This window comes from Oenanthe melanoleuca, chromosome 28 (genome assembly GCF_029582105.1).
Source record: "Oenanthe melanoleuca isolate GR-GAL-2019-014 chromosome 28, OMel1.0, whole genome shotgun sequence".
Classification (NCBI taxonomy): domain Eukaryota; kingdom Metazoa; phylum Chordata; class Aves; order Passeriformes; family Muscicapidae; genus Oenanthe; species Oenanthe melanoleuca.
Window position 1 is genome coordinate 603,710 of NC_079361.1, and position 16,269 is coordinate 619,978.

General features: G+C 59.4%; 3 protein-coding genes across 8 annotated transcripts; 2 read left to right on the plus strand and 1 right to left on the minus strand.

Annotated features, from left to right (window-relative positions):
- Window positions 1–285: 285 nt before the first annotated feature.
- KANK3 (KN motif and ankyrin repeat domains 3) lies at window positions 286–12,580 on the plus strand. 6 transcript variants are annotated; one of them, XM_056512449.1, is made up of 11 exons: window positions 286–569; window positions 5,885–5,959; window positions 6,248–7,981; window positions 8,506–8,605; window positions 8,744–8,941; window positions 9,372–9,459; window positions 9,748–9,967; window positions 10,304–10,446; window positions 10,651–10,851; window positions 10,936–11,034; window positions 11,211–12,580. In XM_056512449.1, exons 2-11 carry the CDS (start codon window positions 5,923–5,925, stop codon window positions 11,313–11,315), a joined length of 2,925 nt encoding a protein of 974 aa, XP_056368424.1. In that variant the 5' UTR covers window positions 286–569; window positions 5,885–5,922; the 3' UTR covers window positions 11,316–12,580. The 6 variants fall into 6 exon arrangements, with proteins under 6 accessions (XP_056368424.1, XP_056368426.1, XP_056368420.1 ...); XM_056512451.1 differs by having other exon boundaries at window positions 424–569; window positions 11,214–12,580; XM_056512445.1 differs by having other exon boundaries at window positions 491–569; window positions 11,132–12,580.
- A 1,581-nt stretch (window positions 12,581–14,161) lies between these two features.
- On the minus strand, window positions 14,162–14,657 carry RPS28 (ribosomal protein S28). The gene is made up of 3 exons (XM_056512468.1): window positions 14,613–14,657; window positions 14,487–14,534; window positions 14,162–14,412 (listed from the first exon to the last, which is right to left on the minus strand). Exons 1-3 carry the CDS (start codon window positions 14,649–14,651, stop codon window positions 14,290–14,292), a joined length of 210 nt encoding a protein of 69 aa, XP_056368443.1. The 5' UTR covers window positions 14,652–14,657; the 3' UTR covers window positions 14,162–14,289.
- Window positions 14,658–14,749: 92 nt separating this feature from the next.
- On the plus strand, window positions 14,750–16,241 carry NDUFA7 (NADH:ubiquinone oxidoreductase subunit A7). Its single transcript, XM_056512467.1, has 4 exons — window positions 14,750–14,834; window positions 14,956–15,005; window positions 15,102–15,251; window positions 16,000–16,241. The coding sequence occupies exons 1-4, from the start codon at window positions 14,784–14,786 to the stop codon at window positions 16,094–16,096; spliced, it is 348 nt and encodes a 115-aa protein (XP_056368442.1). The 5' UTR covers window positions 14,750–14,783; the 3' UTR covers window positions 16,097–16,241.
- The last annotated feature ends 28 nt before the right edge of the window (window positions 16,242–16,269 follow it).

The window sequence follows — 16,269 nt, forward strand, 5'->3', positions numbered from 1 at the left end:
ACTTTCCCAAGCTCATGTTTCCTCAACTCCTCCTTTGTTGGCTTTTTCCCCTTTGCAGGGAGGAAACTAGAATTGCTGCCTAGAGGTGGGTTACATTTTTGTTGGATGTCCAAGAGCAGGAGTGAGGGACCTGGACATGGGCCCACCATGGAACTGTGAGCTGGGATGCGGGGCATGAGCTCCACAGCACAGCCAGGCCTTGGCTCATGGCCCCAAACCTCACCTTTCCTGACCTGGATGGACACAGGAGGTGAAGCTGCACGGTGCAGAGGACCCAAGCGATTTCTTCTCCAAGCAGTCAGTGAATCGGCAAGAGCAGTGCTATTCCAAACCTGCTTTGGAGACCAACTGAGGGCGTGAAATCACCGAGTTCATTACCACAGGATGCTAGGGAGGCCAAGTATGCAAATGGACTGGCGAGGGACAAGGTCTGTCAGTGGAGGTAGATTCATTACAGCTATTAAGGTGCTTCCGTCCGGATGCAAACCCTTTCCCAGGAAGTCCCCAAACTGCCTGCCAGCAGCTGGGAGGGACGTCGGGAAGCACATCTTGTTTCTCCTGCTCTTCCCGTGAGTAGTGTTACAGAAAAGCCAGATATGGAAAAATACCCGTGAAGTTCAGAGCTGAAAAGAAAAGACAAAGAAGCAAAAATCGTTGCTGAGGTTTTCAGCGCTGAAAGGGTCTGGAGCAGTTAGTGAGGGCAAGCTGTAAGGTGGGGAATGGCCGGGGTGCTTACAGGATGGGGGGGGAGCCTAAGAGCTCGCGGCTCAGCGACCAGCACGGGAAGCAGGCGGGGAAGAAAGCTGGCAAGAAAAGGAGACAAACAGCCGCTGCTGGGACAGGGAGGGCTGCCAGGAACCCAGCGGGGCCAGGCCCGGGGAGCCCAGCCAGGGCCAGAGGCACACTGCTCCCGGCCACGGGTGGGACGAAGGCAAGACGTGCGGCGGGCGGCTGTGCTGAGGGGAGCACGGAGGTGCGGGGAGCTGGAGCCCAGGCACCCGCGGGGCCCGGCCAGCAGCGGGGCTGAGCTCAGGGCAGAGGGTACCCCAGCATCGGAGTGACGTGGGCAGGGGATCCCCCTTTCTGCAGGGTGACCATCCCCGATGCGCACAGGTTAGGGAGAATCCCGTCCCCAGAGTGACGGTGCACCCCATCCCCAGATTAATCAGGACAGGGGACCCGGGGGTGACAAGGGCAAGGGACACCCCACACCCCTCCCACAAATGACAGGAATGGGGCACATCCCACCCCGAGCGGCCGCGGGGACAGCAACACCCCCTCCCCACGCCGGCGGGGACGCCGCGGGGCGAGCGCTCGGGGGCGGTGCCCGTCCCGTCGGGCCCGGGGCCCGTCCCCGCCCGCCCCCGGCCCGCCCCGCCCCGGCCCGGCCCGGCCGCTCCCGCTCCCGCTCCCGCTCCCGCTCCTGCTCCCGCCCGCCCTCGGCCCGGGGCTGCGGCGGGAGCGCTGCCCGGCGCCGCGGAGCAGCCCGAGAGTCCCGGCCCGGGGCTGTGTCCCGGCTGCAGCCCAGGAGCCCGGCGGCACGGTGAGGGACGGCGGGGACCGGGCGGGACGGGACGGGCCGGGCGGGCCCGGCGGCGGCGGGGCGGGGGCTCGTCCCGCGGCGGCCCCCGCAGGGCCCCGCAGCCGCCGCCGCCCGTGGCTCCCGAGGGGCCGCTGGAGCCCCGCAGAGGCGGCGGGATGGGCGGCGGGAGCGGAGGGGAGCGGGCCGGGGCCGGGCTGGAACTCGCCCGCTCCGGCTGGCGGCGGCGGGGGCGGCCCCAGGGCCCCCGGGCTGGGGACGGGCTGTCCCCCCGACGGGCGGGTGCCTGGAATGTGTTGCTGGCACCTGGGGGCCCTGGGGATCCCCCAAGGGTGCCGGGAGCCCTCAAGGCTGGGGATGCTGGTGGGCTGCGCTCCCAGGGAGCTGGGGAACTGCAGGGCTGGGGCTTCTGGGGACTCCCTGGGGTCCTGGGACCTCTTCGGGCGGGGTGTGCCGTGATTTCCCTGGGTGGTGGGACGGCGGGGCTGCTGCAGGGTTTGGGATGCTGCAGAGTTTGAGGTGCTCCTGTGTGCACATAAGGATCCTGCCATGGGGTTGTGCACGGTGCTGTGCGTGTACCCCAACTGTACCTGGGCTCCCCGGCTGTAAATTCAGCTTCATCTCCGAGCCCCTCAGAGCAGGACGAGCCCAGGCCATCGCTGCTGATGCTGTGTGTTGTCAGCAGCCCCCAGGGAACCGGGAGGTGCTGGTGGAAGGTGCTGCTGGGCAGCCGTGGTGAGGGTGTGAGGAAAGGGGTTGATGTACTCCAGTGAAGCTGTAGGGAGCTTATAGCACTGTAGGTGTGAGGGTGAGGTAGAGCTGATTCCCGCGTGGCTAAGTCTGTGTGTGGACTCCACACCTGGTGTGTAAGCTCAGGTCGGTCCCTGAGGGGTTGGAGCGGGTGCAGAGCCTGGGCATCCCCTTTGGCCTCCCAGCCAGCCAGGCCGTCGATGACAACAACTCCAGAAATAACAGTCCAACCCTGAAATTAGGCTGTTGAGATGATCGAAGCATTTCCCTTTCTCTCCCTGGGTCAGCATTGTGCACCCACCCACCTGGATCCAGCTCCTCCAGGAGCAGCTCCAGCACAGAGCACGGCCAAGGTGGCCTGGGCAAATAGGGACAGGCCCTCCCGTAGAGCAGAGGACAGGGACAGGAAGGTGTCATGAGCCCTGGGTACCTCCTGCTGCACCCAGCCACAGTGCTGGCAGGTAACACTGCAGGTGACAAGCACGTGTGACAGCTGGCTGTGTGCGAGGAGCCCAAATCCTGGCAGGTTGCTGGCAGTGGAGGAAGCCGTGTGCTTGCTCAGTGGTTTCCCTTTAACTTTGGAACAGCCTCAGTTCCAAGCTTCAGGGCTTATCGCCTGCACAGCTACGAGGGAAGCATGCCTGGCTGAGATAAATCAAATTGTGCTGGCCAGGGCTGCTCTGGACTCTGTTCTTCTCACATTCCTCATGACCTCAGTATTTTGGCTCAGGAGAGCCAGGGAGAGCCCTCCCTGTGTCCAGCCCCAGCCCTGCTGGTGGAGCAGCTCGGGCTGCACTGCAACAGGTGGTTGAAGCGGGCTGAGGGCTGCTACAGCTGTGCCCCTGGGGAGGAAAAGGGCCCAAAAGTCTCAAGCTTTAGGAACAGCTCTCCCAGACCTCTCCTCTGCCAGTCTGGGAGCTTGGGAACCCCAAGGGGAAATTGCCTCATGAGGCCAGGGGTCCTGAGGTGCTGCCTGGAGCTGGGGCTGGGGCATGAGGACCAGGTGGTACCTGGGGCTGTGCCATGGTGTCCAGCCTCCCTCATCACTGACATGACTTCTTATTAAAATTGAGCAGAGCAGCTCCAGTTTTGACCCCAAGTTTCCCATGTTGGCATTGGTACAACAGCACGAGGGGAAAATACAGGTGTGAGCCCAAGGCAAAGCATAGCCCTGCATCCATAGGGGTGGCTGGGTGCCTGCACATCCTCCTTCTCCTCCCCTCGCCTCCCTACCAGTCCTTTGCTTGTACCATCCTGCTTTTCTGTTGAAACACCAGTGCTAGAAACACTTTCATTGCTTCCAAAGAGAGCTGGGGTCACGTAAGGGCTCCCCACAGGGATCCATTTGCCCAGCCCCTTCAGCAACCTGCACCAGTGCCCAAAGGAGCAGATGAAGCTGCTGAAAATCAGTCTTTAGCACCAAAGTGGCTGCTACAATTGGTCCCAGCAAGACTTCAGCCCAGGTGGGGGGCAGCTGCCTGAGTGGTGCCATGGCTCTGGCAGCCAGGTCTGGCTGGTGCTGACAGTGGCTGGGCCATGGATGTGAGGACTCAGCCTGCTGGACAAGTGGGGACCATCTGCCCCCACTTGTCCAATCAGCCCCACTCCTCTTCCCCAGCCCAGGGACAGTTTGCACAGCCCAAGGAGCCTTGGGGGTGTTTGCACCTTGCAGGAGGGTTTGAACATCGTGGGGTCCTTGCGGCCATTTGGACATGGTTGGGAGCTGGCAGGTCACATCACCTTTTTTGGAGCTGGATGAAGACAGAAACTCCTGCCGTGGTCCAGCCCATCCTGTCAGACCAAAAGAAATGGGGTCTGGAAGCAGTGGGAGGATGTTCCCCACGGTCAGGATGCAGCTGCTGATGTTGGCTGAAGGGGCCATAGGAGGTGGAGGGTGGTGAGCAGCCTGTCCCCAGCTCAGGGGAGGGGACACCAGTGCAGTGCTGGTGCAAAGGGCCCTTTGCTGCTGCAGTGGAGTGGGAGGTCTGCAGCCCTCGGCAGAGGAGGTTTTTCCTGTCCCCAGGCAGGACAATACCCAGGCCAGGCGGCGGAAGGGAGCTGCCGGCCACTTCCCCCCGAGGAAACGCACCCGCTGGTCTGGCTCCTGTTGCTCTCTCTTCCTCTTTGATTTACAACATGTGTGGAGCCCAGCGGGAAGTTTGTCCTGGCCCCAGCACTGTTTAATTACCTGCAGCAAGGGCCATGCAGAGGAGGAAGCCAGGGTGGGAGGGCTTAGATGAGGTGGGGGATGTGTGGACCCTCTTGGGCATGAGGGCAGCAGCTTGGGAATGGTGGATGGAGCATGGAGCTGGGATGTTCCCAGGGGAGGTGGAATGGGTGCCCGCTCGAAGGTGGGATGATTCCAAGGGAGGTGGAATTTGGGATGTGCATTGGCTGTGGGTGGGTTGGCAGAGGAGCAGGAGAGCCCCAGAATCCATCCTGGTGACTAGTGGGAATTGTTTTATCTCTGCCCAGTTGGACTCAGCCCCCAGCCCTGTGCAGTGGGCTGGGAGTGGGAGGCTGCTGTGGTGCCCAGGCTGAGCCTGGTCTGGTGCTGCCACAGCTCTGCTGGCTCCACAGGGCCAGGGCAAGCTGAGGGCTGGTGGCTGCAGCAGGGGCTGGGGAGTGGCTGCAACGTCGGCGTGAGGGACGGATGTGGGTGTTTCTGTGCAGCCCAGGCCAGATCCTGCGCTGTTCCCTGGGCAGCACTCAGCCTCAGTTTCCCTGAGAGCTGTGCCCAAACCACCATTCCTCTGCAGCATTCCTCCTCCCCTGCTTTCTTCTGAAGATAGCCCAGTGCCAAATGCTTTGCCCACCAACAGCTGGATGGCCACCTGTGCCCCATGGGCAGAGCCATCAGAGCCCTGATGCCGTGCACAGCAGCAATGCGTGCTCCCAGTTGCTGTTGTTCCATCCTGCTCCTGCCAGGAGCACTTCACATGTGGGCCCAGCATCCAGATGCTGTCAGATGTTGCAGCAGGTCCCAGCTCGATGCTCACAGAAGATGGCACCCCCAGCCATGAGCTCAATTCTGGACCACAACTGTATCCTATTGGCTCTCCTCCAGTATGTCCATGCCTGGCTTCTGGGAAAACCAGGCTCCCATTTCATTCCCCTGTGCTTTATCCCACATTATGGACAGGGAAAAGCAGTCAGGTCCCTCCTGGGGGTCATCAGCCCCTCAGGACACCCCTGTGGCCTTGTGGGGCACCCTGGGTGGTGAGAATGGGCATCACACCCAGCACTGACAGGTGCTGGCAGCTCCCTGCAGTCACGTGGCTTTGCCAAAGCATCGGTTCCTTTTATCCAAAGCAAACTTCACACTGAGTATTGCACCTGTACAGGTTACAGTCTCTTCTTTTTTCCTGGCCTGCTCCCACTGTATGGCCAAGCTCCAGCTTGTGACCCTCGGAGCAGACAGCACTGTGCTTGCCTGGCCACCGGCTCCAGTGTGAGCCCTGGGCTGGGGGAGGCCAGGGGACCTGGCAGATGGCAGGGGACAGCCACAGGACTCTCCCCAGGGCTTTGTGGCTGCCTGGGGCTCACCAGCCCCAGGGTCATAGGGTTTGGCTGGACATGGTCTTCTTGTTGCAGGTTGATGGTGCTCTGGTCAGCAGCATTCCGGGAAGAATATGGCTCAGCCAGCACCCCTGAACCAGAACCTCCCAGGTAAAGTGACCAGGGTTGTCACCAGGTAATGCCAATGGAAGGGGTGCAAGGGAGGTGGCAGGGCTGAGTTGTCCCATCCCATCCCAGTGGAGTTCCTCATTCCAGCACCAACCCTGACATGGACTGGGTGCCCTGTGATACCCTATGGCACCGACGGTGCTGGAGACAGACACAGCGCACACCGTGGAGGAGAGGGGCCTGCAGGCTGTAAATTCCAGTATAAACCAGCTGGAAAAGCCATCCTGTCTCCACCAGGTCCCTGTCTAACTGTCCCTGCTCCTCTTGCAGATCTTGGGGGTCCATTCTTGTACCGGGACCAGGATGACGGAGAGAAGAGCTCGTACTCAGTGGAAACCCCTTATGGCTTCCTGCTGGACCTTGATTTCCTGAAATACGTTGATGATATTGAAAGTGGCCAAACACTCAAGAAAGTGCCACTGCCTCGCAGGGGGAAAGGGTCCCGTCCACCGCCCAGCACCCTGCGCAGCCCCAGCAGCCACACCAGCGCCTGGACCTCCACCGAGTCCCTGACCTCCACGGCCAGCGAGGAGGGCAGGACTGCGCTGCTGCTGTCCCCGCACGGCCGAGCGCCCCCGGAGCCTGCGAGCAAGCCAACCTCCCAGCCTGTCCCACTGCTGCCAGTGCGGCTGCTCCCACCTCCCAGCCGCAGGTGCCTGCTGCCAAACCCACGGGTGGAGAAGACCTTGCTGGAGACGAGCAGGAGGCTGGAGCAGGAGCAGGGCCGTTTGCAGGATACTGGTGGTCCCTCCCACAGTGCCCTGCCAGGTGCCCCGGGCCAGCCACCCTACTGGGTGCCGGTGGGCACTGAGGGCCAGGCAGGCTGGGGCCGGGCGAGCCCTGGCAGCTCAGGGCGCAGCACTCCGGCTGCGGGGCTGGGCACGGCCCCGCTGCAGCACGTGCGCGAGCAGATGGCTGCAGCCCTGCGGCAGCTCCGGGACCTGGAGGAGCAGGTGAAAACCATCCCACTCCTGGAGATGCAGATCTGCGAGTTGAAGAGGGAGAAGGCAAAGTTGCTAGAGAAGCTGTCAGCAGAGCCTGGCGAGGCAGTGTATCACCCCCCTGGCTCTGAGACAGGGGCACGGGGTGAGGAAGTGCCCCATGCAGGGCCAGAGAGTGAAGCAGAGCCAATGAAGGGGCGAACGAGCAAAATTGCAGAGCTGAGGAAGCTGACAGAGAAGCTGGCTGTGCCGGAGCGGAGCAGCAGGGCTTGGCCAGGCAAGAGCCCCAGGGTGGCGGAGAGGCCATGCCGCTCTGTGGCAGTGGGTGAGGACCGGGCCATGACAGATGCCGTCTTCTACTACCGGTCACAGCAGGAGAGTGGGGATGTGCCAGACGGCACGCAGGGACGCAGGGATGTGGCTGTCTGGGTGCTGGAGTCCTCGCTGGGGTTGGCCACGGAGGCGGAGCAGGAGCTGGAGCTGCTGCAGCAGACGGTGGGGCACCAGAAAGAGGTGATCACCGTGATGGAGGGGCACCTGCAGGAGGCCACGCGGGAGCTGGAGGAGCTGCGGCTGGAGGTGTGCGCCCGCCGGCCCTGCGGGCAGCTGGACAAGGAGGTGATGGCCAAGCCGCAGGTGGCCGAGGCGCAGGTGGAGGCTGTGGTAGTGACACGGAGCCAGGCAGCTGGTGACCCCCCAAAGATGGTGGAAGCAGGTGTGGAGTGCTGCCCCCCGACCTCCTGCATTGCCGTGGGCTGCCGCCCCCATGGGCAGGACGTGGCAGTGGGGCCTGATTCAGCTGCCAGCTGCGATGACAAGGGCAGCCAGACAGATGTGGGCAGTGTTGTCCTGGCAGGAGAGGAGAAGGAGTCTGGTGCAGGCAAGGTGACGGAGCCTGGCCTGGGTGAATGCCTGAGCAGCCCCGCAGCAGCGGGTGCAGGAGCTCCGGGGGAAATGTGCCCAGACAGCCAAGGCCCTGGGCCAGCTGTGCAGGAGATGGCACACAGCAACCAGGAGCCATCCCCAGCACGGGACAGTGGAGCTGCCCCAAGCCCTGCAGCCGGTGAGTGTCACCAGGGATGATGCCAGGGTCTGGGTTGGAATGTTCCTGCAGGAAGGGAGAGGATGGCCTTGTCGAGGACAATGCCTGTAGGGCCAATGCTACCCATGCTCCAGGAGTTGCCCATGCCCCTTCCGTGCCTCTCTGGGGGTCTAGTGGGTTTGGGGTGCTTGGCTAGTCCCAAGGAGAGACTGTTTACAAGAGCATGTAGTGACAGGACAAGTGGGAGTGGTTTCAAAACAGCAGTAGGTTTAGATCAGATACTAGGAAAAATTCTTCACTGTGAAGTGGTGATGCCCTGGCACAGGTTACCTAGAGAAGTTATGCATGCCCCATCCCTTGAAGTGTTTAAGGCCAGGTTGGATGGAGCTCTGAGCAGCCTGGTCTATTGGAAGGTGTCCCTGACCATGGCAGTGGAGTTGAAACAACATGATTTTTAAGGTCTCCTCTAACCCAGACCATTCCATGATTCTAAAATTCTGTGATTCTTGCTCACTGGCCCTTGACATCCATGTCTTTCCCTGCAGGAGCTCTGAAGTCCATAATGAAGAAGCGGGATGGTCCTCCCCGGGCCAAGGCAGAGGGCAGCAAGAAGAGCCTGCAGTTCGTGGGCGTGCTGAATGGGGAGTACGTGCTGAGGGGCTTCTGCCACCCCTGAGCCAGTCCTGGTCCCCTGCATCCCTCTCCTGGGCTGGCACCAGTGACAGGGCCTGAAGGGGGCCAGACTGGTGCTGTGTTGCCACTGAGCATCCTCCCTCTGTGCAGGTATGAGAGCACATCCAGTGAGGAGGAGGAAGAAGGCAATAGCTCCTCTGAGAAGGCTTCAGCTGACAGTTCCAACAGTTCAGAGCAGGGAGACACTGAAACATCAGAGGAGGAGGCTGGGGAAGGCACATGTGAGCCCAGACTGGAGTGCCAGGGGACTGACATGACCCTGCTGGAGCCCCCCGAGGTGAAGGAAAAGTAAGTGGCAGTGGAGAAGGCCCCCTGCTCCATAGCCCTGCACAGCTGGGCTGCCAGTGGGAAAAACCCACTCTCCTGCAGAGACTGTTCATCAGGAAACAATCCTTCCACTTTCTTGGGTCTGCTTAGGAAAGGATGAGAGGCCCTGGATGTCCCTTTGCTGCAGAAGATAGTTCAGAGTGGGACAACAGCCTTCAAAAGCATTTTTCAACAAAAGGAAAAAATGTGGCCTAAGAATGGGTGAATTGTGCCCAAGCACATCCATATAGGGCTCTGTTCTATGGTGCTTTGCAGAGGTTGAAGCAGGGTGCAACCACTGGGCTGGAGATTGCACTCTGAGGCCCTTGTGGAGAGTTCCAGGCGCTGGGGAGCTCAAGGTTTGGTGGGGTGGTGCAGCCCCACGCTGTGGTTGTCCTCATGCTCTCCACAGGTTCGAGCTGAGCCCCAGGATGAGGGAGGCCTGCCTCATTGTCAAGACCCACCTGGGCCACCCTGGTGCTGCCAAGAGCAAAGAGGTGGTGAGTGGAGTGCTGGGGTGGGATGGCGTGCTCAGCCCCTGCTGACATCCCCCAGAGCTGGCCCTGCTCAGAGAAGGACCAGCAAAGCCTGGCTCAACACCTTCCCCCAAAATACAGCCCTTTGCTCCTGGGTTTGTCCCAGAAACCCTAAAACCCATGTGGACTCAGCTCAGCATGGGTTTGGGCAGTTCAGGGTCCTGCCTTCACTCACCCCCTCTGGAGCAGGGATTCTGCTCTGTGCCACCTAGGCTGAGGCTTAGGGGGAGCTCAGCCCCTCTGTCCCCTCAGCTCGCCAGCAGCAGCCTGGTCCTGCAGGAGTGGTTCCGTCTGTCCAGCCAGAAGTCGTCCGTCCCTGACACAGTTGCCAACCACCTGCTGGCCTTTGCTGAGGTCTCACCAGCTTTCCTGGCCCATGTGGTGAACCTGGCAGATGGGAATGGCAACACAGCCCTGCACTACAGTGTCTCCCACTCCAACTTCCACATCGTGTGGCTACTGCTGGATACAGGTCAGTGCCCCCCAGCCCCAGAAACATCCCCTGGCCAGCATCCCACTGTACCCCAGCTCATGTCCCAGCCTTGTCAGCACAGGGAGAAGGCATTGCTAGGCGAGGGGCAAGGAGAGCTGCCCTGGGCTGTGTCTGTTCATAGGTGTGGGGGTTGGAAGTCACCCCAGCCCCTTTGGGAGGCCAGATTTCAGGGGGTAGATCCATCAGCAGTTCTGTGCCTATAGGATGGCTCACAGCACCATGGGCAGGACTGTGAGGGGGAGCCAGGCATGTGGCTTGGTCTATGTCTCCCACCAGCCCTGCAGCATCCTGAGCCCCCTCTGCCCACCCCTGCAGGGATCTGTAACGTGGACCACCAGAACAAAGCTGGGTACACTGCTCTCATGCTGGCAGCACTGGCAGCCGTTGAGCAGGAGGAGGACATGAATGTGGTCAGGAGGCTCTTCAGCATGGGCAACGTCAATGCCAAGGCCAGCCAGGTTGGTGTGGTCTGGGGGCCACCACATCTTGACCCTCCCACCCCCAGGCAGATGTCAGAGACACGCCCAGCTCTTCCAAGGGCAGGACAGTGGCTCCAAAACCTGGAGGTGTCAGTGCATGTCTCAGCAGTGGTGCTGGGGTGCGGGGACAAGTGGGCGGCAGAGTGGGGGCAGGAGTGGCCTGGCAGAGACCCTTCCTTGCAGGCTGGCCAGACAGCGCTGATGTTGGCTGTCAGCCACGGCCGGCAGGAGATGGTGGAAGCTCTGCTTGCCTGCGGGGCCGATGTGAACCTGCAGGACGAGGAGGGCTCCACGGCGCTGATGTGCGCCTGCGAGCACGGCCGCCTGGAGACTGTGAAGCTGCTGCTGGCTCAGCCCACCTGTGACATCTCCATTGTGGACAGTGTAAGGTTCTGCCTCTGGGCTGGGGCAGCCCACGCTATGTTCTGTCCCCAAACCCCGTTCTGCATGCTCTCCCTTACTTTCTAGGACGGTAACAGCGCTGTTGCCATCGCACTGGAGGCTGGTCACAGTGACATCGCTGCGCTCCTCTATGCTCACCTCAATTTCACCAAGGCGCAGACACCCGTGAGTACCACACCACTCCCCATGGGAGGGGAAAGGGCTGTGACACAGACCAGTGTCTCCAGGAAGAGGCTGCAGGACCAAGAGCAGAGCATTTCAGGTGCTGCATGCTCAGAATAGTCCAGCTGGTCCTGACCTGGAGTCACTGGAGGGGTCTCTGGTGACGACTCTCTTTGCAGCAGGGGACTTCACCGACAGCCACAAAGAGCCCCAGGAGTCCAAAGAAGCAAAATCAGAGTGACCTTGGGATCCAGCCAGGGGCCACTATCAGCACTGGGCTGTGATTCACATCCCCTCACCTGCCACCCCTCTGTGCCAAACCGCTCTCTGCAGCTTTAGTCCTGTCACAAGCACCGTCCCAGGGCCTCCCTTGCCCATCTCCTCCACTGATGCAGCCCACACATGGCCACCTCACCACCAAGTGACTGGAGCCAAGTGACCTTGTGGTGGGACCCCATCCCCTCTGCTCCCTGTCACAAGCACCAGAGCTGCGCCACGTTCAAACCCTCAGCAAGGAGGAACAGCAGAGAACCAGCCCAGCAGAAACAGCACCTGGTTTGTGCTCTCTGGCAGCTCTGGGAAGGCAGCAGTGCCAGTGACATGGAGCTAGGAGGGCAAGGGACAGCTCCTGGCCCCAGCAGGGACATGGTGCTCTGCTGGCACATCCCATACAGCAATGGGAGAGGGAATGCTGCCTTGGACAGGGGCTGGGAGCACTTCCAGACTCAAATACTTGCCCTTCTTTTCTGGCATTTCCTTTCCTGGCTGAAATCTGATTTTTTTTTTTCTCTTTTCAATCAAAAAAAAAAACTATATTGCTTGGCCAAAGGATGAAGTTCAACATGAAATCACTTGGGATTTGATTTGCTCAATGGGAGCAAATCCTCTTGGGGTTGCAGCAAAGTAAAAAAAGGGGCTGAGAGCCAAGGATACATTTGGGACTAAGCCTGCCTGATAACCCACAAGGGGAGCAGGTCCTTCTCCCAAGAAGAGAGACCAATCACCTCCTAAACATTTCCCCAATTAACCAGTCCCAGACTGTGCAGACAGCAAGAGTGCACAGCCAAGTCCCTCTCTGCCCACTTCCCATCCCAAAAGGGAGGAGAGCAGCTGAGGACAGCACCAGGAAAAACACATGGGCCAGAAGAGCTCAGAGCACACAGGTGGAGCCTGCAAAAGGGAACATGTATGTTAGAGAACGTGTCTGTGCAAGTGTGTGAGCACCGTGTGGGGTGGGAACAGGGTAAGGACAAGGACCAGAAGGATAAAGGGTTTTGCATGGGAAGGCAGCTCTGCTCTGAACCCTTCACAAAGGTAATGTGTTGTGCCCCCCATTCCTACCCACCACTCCTGTCCCTGCCTGACTTGCTCTGAGCTGGGGAACCCCCACAACCCTCCCAAGAAACTTGCTCTCAGCTTTGCACTGGAGTTAATATACAGCGCTCACTGCCACTCCCTAATACACTGTTCTGTTTACTGGTATTTTAATACTGATGTTTATTTTTAAGATATAAATAAAATTTAAAGTTATTTTGAAATATTACAGTGACATCTGCAGTCTCCTGCCTTATTGTCTGGCTTACAACAATCCCTGCAAGAGCTGCAGCAGAGCACAGCCTGACCTGAGCAGGTGACCCCACATTCCAAGTCACTCAGTGCAAGTTCATGCACTGGCTACATCGTTCAGTCTGGTTTTCTTCCTGCTGAAGTGTCCTAGGCAGCTGCAGCAGTGTCTTTGTCCATTTCATTCTGCAGGACCAAGATGCAGGACCAGCTGCAGCCCTGCACTGCCCCTGTTCTCTGTGGTGCTGGTATTGCACTGCATCATTAAAGGGCAATCACCAAACCAAGTGTAAGGATGCAAACTGCCTCCCTCCTCAGGTGGACAGGACCAGGCTGACACCACAGGGATATTCCAGAAAGGATAAAGCTCTCTAAGCCACTCCCCCAGTCAGTGAGCACTCAGGGCTGGCAGGGACCAGAGCAAACATTCTTGGGTCACTGATGAAGCTGTGAAGGAGTAAGCAGCAGCCACAGAACTGAACTCTGAGAGGACTTCTAGCACACACGACCAGTTCTAACCTCCGCTGCATCACACGAGCCAGGGAGCACAGCCTTGTGCCAATTCTCTGAAACAGAAACCCCCAAAGAATCACAGATTACATCAAGCAACAGCATGGACAAAAGGGCTTTCTCCATGGCACAAACTTCTCAGCTCATGTTGCCCGTAAGCTGCCCAGGGCATAACTAAAACTGGCAAAAAGGACAAATCCAACACTAACGTCAGCCCTGCAACAGTGCCTGCTTCAGTTGAACATTTTGCACAACTGTTCCAGCAGCACTCTGCTTAGCTTTAGGACACCCAAATCCTCAGTCACTCCTACCACTCAACTGCCTCAGTCAAGCTCAGGACACTAGACAAAAACCACACCCATCAGAGACCATACATGAGAAGCTGCAGATCCAACTCCCCAAACACACCACAAACACAGACCACTCTACAAGCAAATAAACAACACCAGTCCTTAAAAACCTACCTCGAACCACAGCACTAAGCACAGCACAGTTTTAAGGCTCATTCTGAACTTTTCAGCCCTACTTTTAATTTACATAATATCCTGAAACAACACATCTTACTAACTGACTTTCTGGTGGAAGGGAAAGCCAAAGAAAGCGAGATGGAGGAGTCAGTAAATCAAAAAGGAGTGACAAGCACTTGCTCTCTGTGGGTGACTGCCAGGAAGTAGGTATATTTATGGCAGCATTCACTGAGCAGTTTACTAAGGACAGATAGAAGCAGCAGGCTGTTGCTTTGTAAGCTGGTACCAAGCTTGACTTTCAACTTGTGATTTAATTCCACTGAGGTCCAGTAAGTTTCCACTTCACCATCACATACAGAAAATCGCTTACCAGGAAGGTCAGGATTGAGGCTACTATAATCAAAACAGAATTATTTTTGTTACGACAGGTCACTAAAGATGCAGTAACACAACATATTATAACGAAGACACCATGCCCTGCAACAAGCAGAGCATGCTGCTACTGAGCCCGAGGAAAGCGGCAGTGCTGAGGTGTGAGACAAACCAGAGGTGTCAGGCGGCGCTCGGTGAGTGAAACCCGGGCAAGGAGCTACTGGAAAAACCCTTTATTGCAGCGACACGGCCGCCACGCCCCTCCCCATCCGCGCCCCACGGCCGAGCGAGGTGCCAGGATCCATCCCCTGACAGACGATACGGCAGAGGGGCGGCCCCGGTCCCGCTAGCGCAGCCGCCGGGCCTCGCGCTCCGACTCCAGCAGGGTCAGAACGTCGCCCTCGCGCACCGGCCCCTTCACGTTGCGGATGATGGAGCGGCTGGTGTCGTCCATGAACTCCACGCGCACCTGCGGGGTGGGACCGCGTCAGCCTGGCCGGGTCCGGCCCGCGGCAACGCGCCCGCCCGGCCCGGCCCGTTCACCTGAGTGCACTGCCCCTGAGAGCCGGTCCGGCCCAACACCTTGGTGACCTGCGGGGACAGAGTGGTCAGTAAGCGCGGTGCCGCGGCCCGGCGCAGCCCAACCCAGCCCCCAGTCCCCGTACCCACCCTGGCCAGCTTGATGGGCTGCACGCGACTCGTGTCCATGGCGGCTCCGGGGCGCGGAAAGACGGGGCGGCGCCTCGTATCTCTTTATATATCTCCAAGTCTCGCGAGACCCAGCGCTCCGCGCGCGCGCTCCCGGTGCCCCCTGCGCCCCTGCCCTTCACCGCGGCCAAGATGGCGACGGCAACTCGTCTGATCCAGGGACTCCGCAACTTCCTGGCGGGGGTAAGAATGCCGCACTCGGGGAACTTCTACCCCGCGCGAAGCTGCGCTGCGCCCCCGGCTCCGCGGAGCCCCCGGCGCAGGGCGGCAGCCGCGGCTGAGCCGCTCTGGCCTTGCCTTGCAGCGGGATCTCCAGGCGAAGCTGCAGCTGCGCTACGAGGAGATCGCTAAGAGGTGCTGGGGCCGGGCTGGGCCAGGCTGAGCCGGGCGGGGTGCTGAGCCGCCCGCAGCTCGGCCCCGCCGCTGACGCTCGGGTCGTTCTCTGCCTAGGACCCAGCCGCCGCCGCGGCTCCCGGTGGGCCCCAGCCACAAACTGGCCGATAACTATTACTGCAGCCGGGACGGGCGCCGGGAGTCGACGCCGCCCGTGGTGGTGGCGGCGGCGCAGAGAACCCTGCCCGCAGGGACACAGGCCGCCAGGTGGGTCTGACGCGGGCGGTGCTTATTTGTATGGGAGCACAGAACGCGTCCAGCGGCAGCGGGGAGGCACTCAGATTGGCAGAAGAATGTGGAACTGATTAATTTGGTCTATATTTCCTTGGAAATAAGTGGGGTGGGAAGAAGTTACTTTGTTTTGATGAGACCTCACCTGGAGCATCTGTGTCCAGCTCTGGGGCTCCAAGAAAAGACCTGTTGCAACGAGTCCAGAGGAAGCCACAGAGATGCTCCGAGGGCTAGAGCCCCTCTGCTCTGGAGTCAGGCTGGGAGAGCTGGGGTGCTCACCTGAAGAAGAGAAGGCTCCAGGGAGACCTGAGAGCCCCTTCCAGCGCATGAAGGGACTCCAGGAGAGGGACTTGGGACAGGACAAGGGGGAATGGCTTCCACTGCCAGATGGCAGGGTTAGACGGGATATCCGAGGAAATTCTTGAATGTGAGGGTGATGATGTCCTGGCACAGGTTTCCCAGAGAAGCTGTGGCTGTCCAATCTTTGCAAGTGTTTGAGGTTGGAGAGGGCTTGGAGCTACCTGGGATGGTGGAAGGTGTCCCTGCCCATGGCAGGAGCTAGAATGAGGTGGGCTTTAAAGTCCCACCCAGTCCAAACCATTCTGTGACTCTGATTAACAAGCACCTCCAGCACTACTTTGCAGCCTGGACTTCTGGTTAAATTCAAGTGGGATTTCCAGAGTGTTGCTAAAACCTCTTCTCTCTCCTCTTTTCTCTACTCCAGTTCAGGCACTGCAGTGACAACAACGGGGAAGAAACCAGTGACGCCAGGACCACCACCTAGGAAGTGGGAAATTTCCAAGGATGAGCCCTACTTGTGAGCAGGGACTGAACTGAGGCTCTGTGGATGGGCACAGGTGGTTCCATAGCAGCCCTGATGAGGAGGCTGTGCTGCATGTGGCTCTACACTGCTGGAGGGATCTGATGTCTTATTAATAACTGTATATAAAGCTATGATTACCCCTCGTTTTTTCTATTTTATTTGATTTACCTA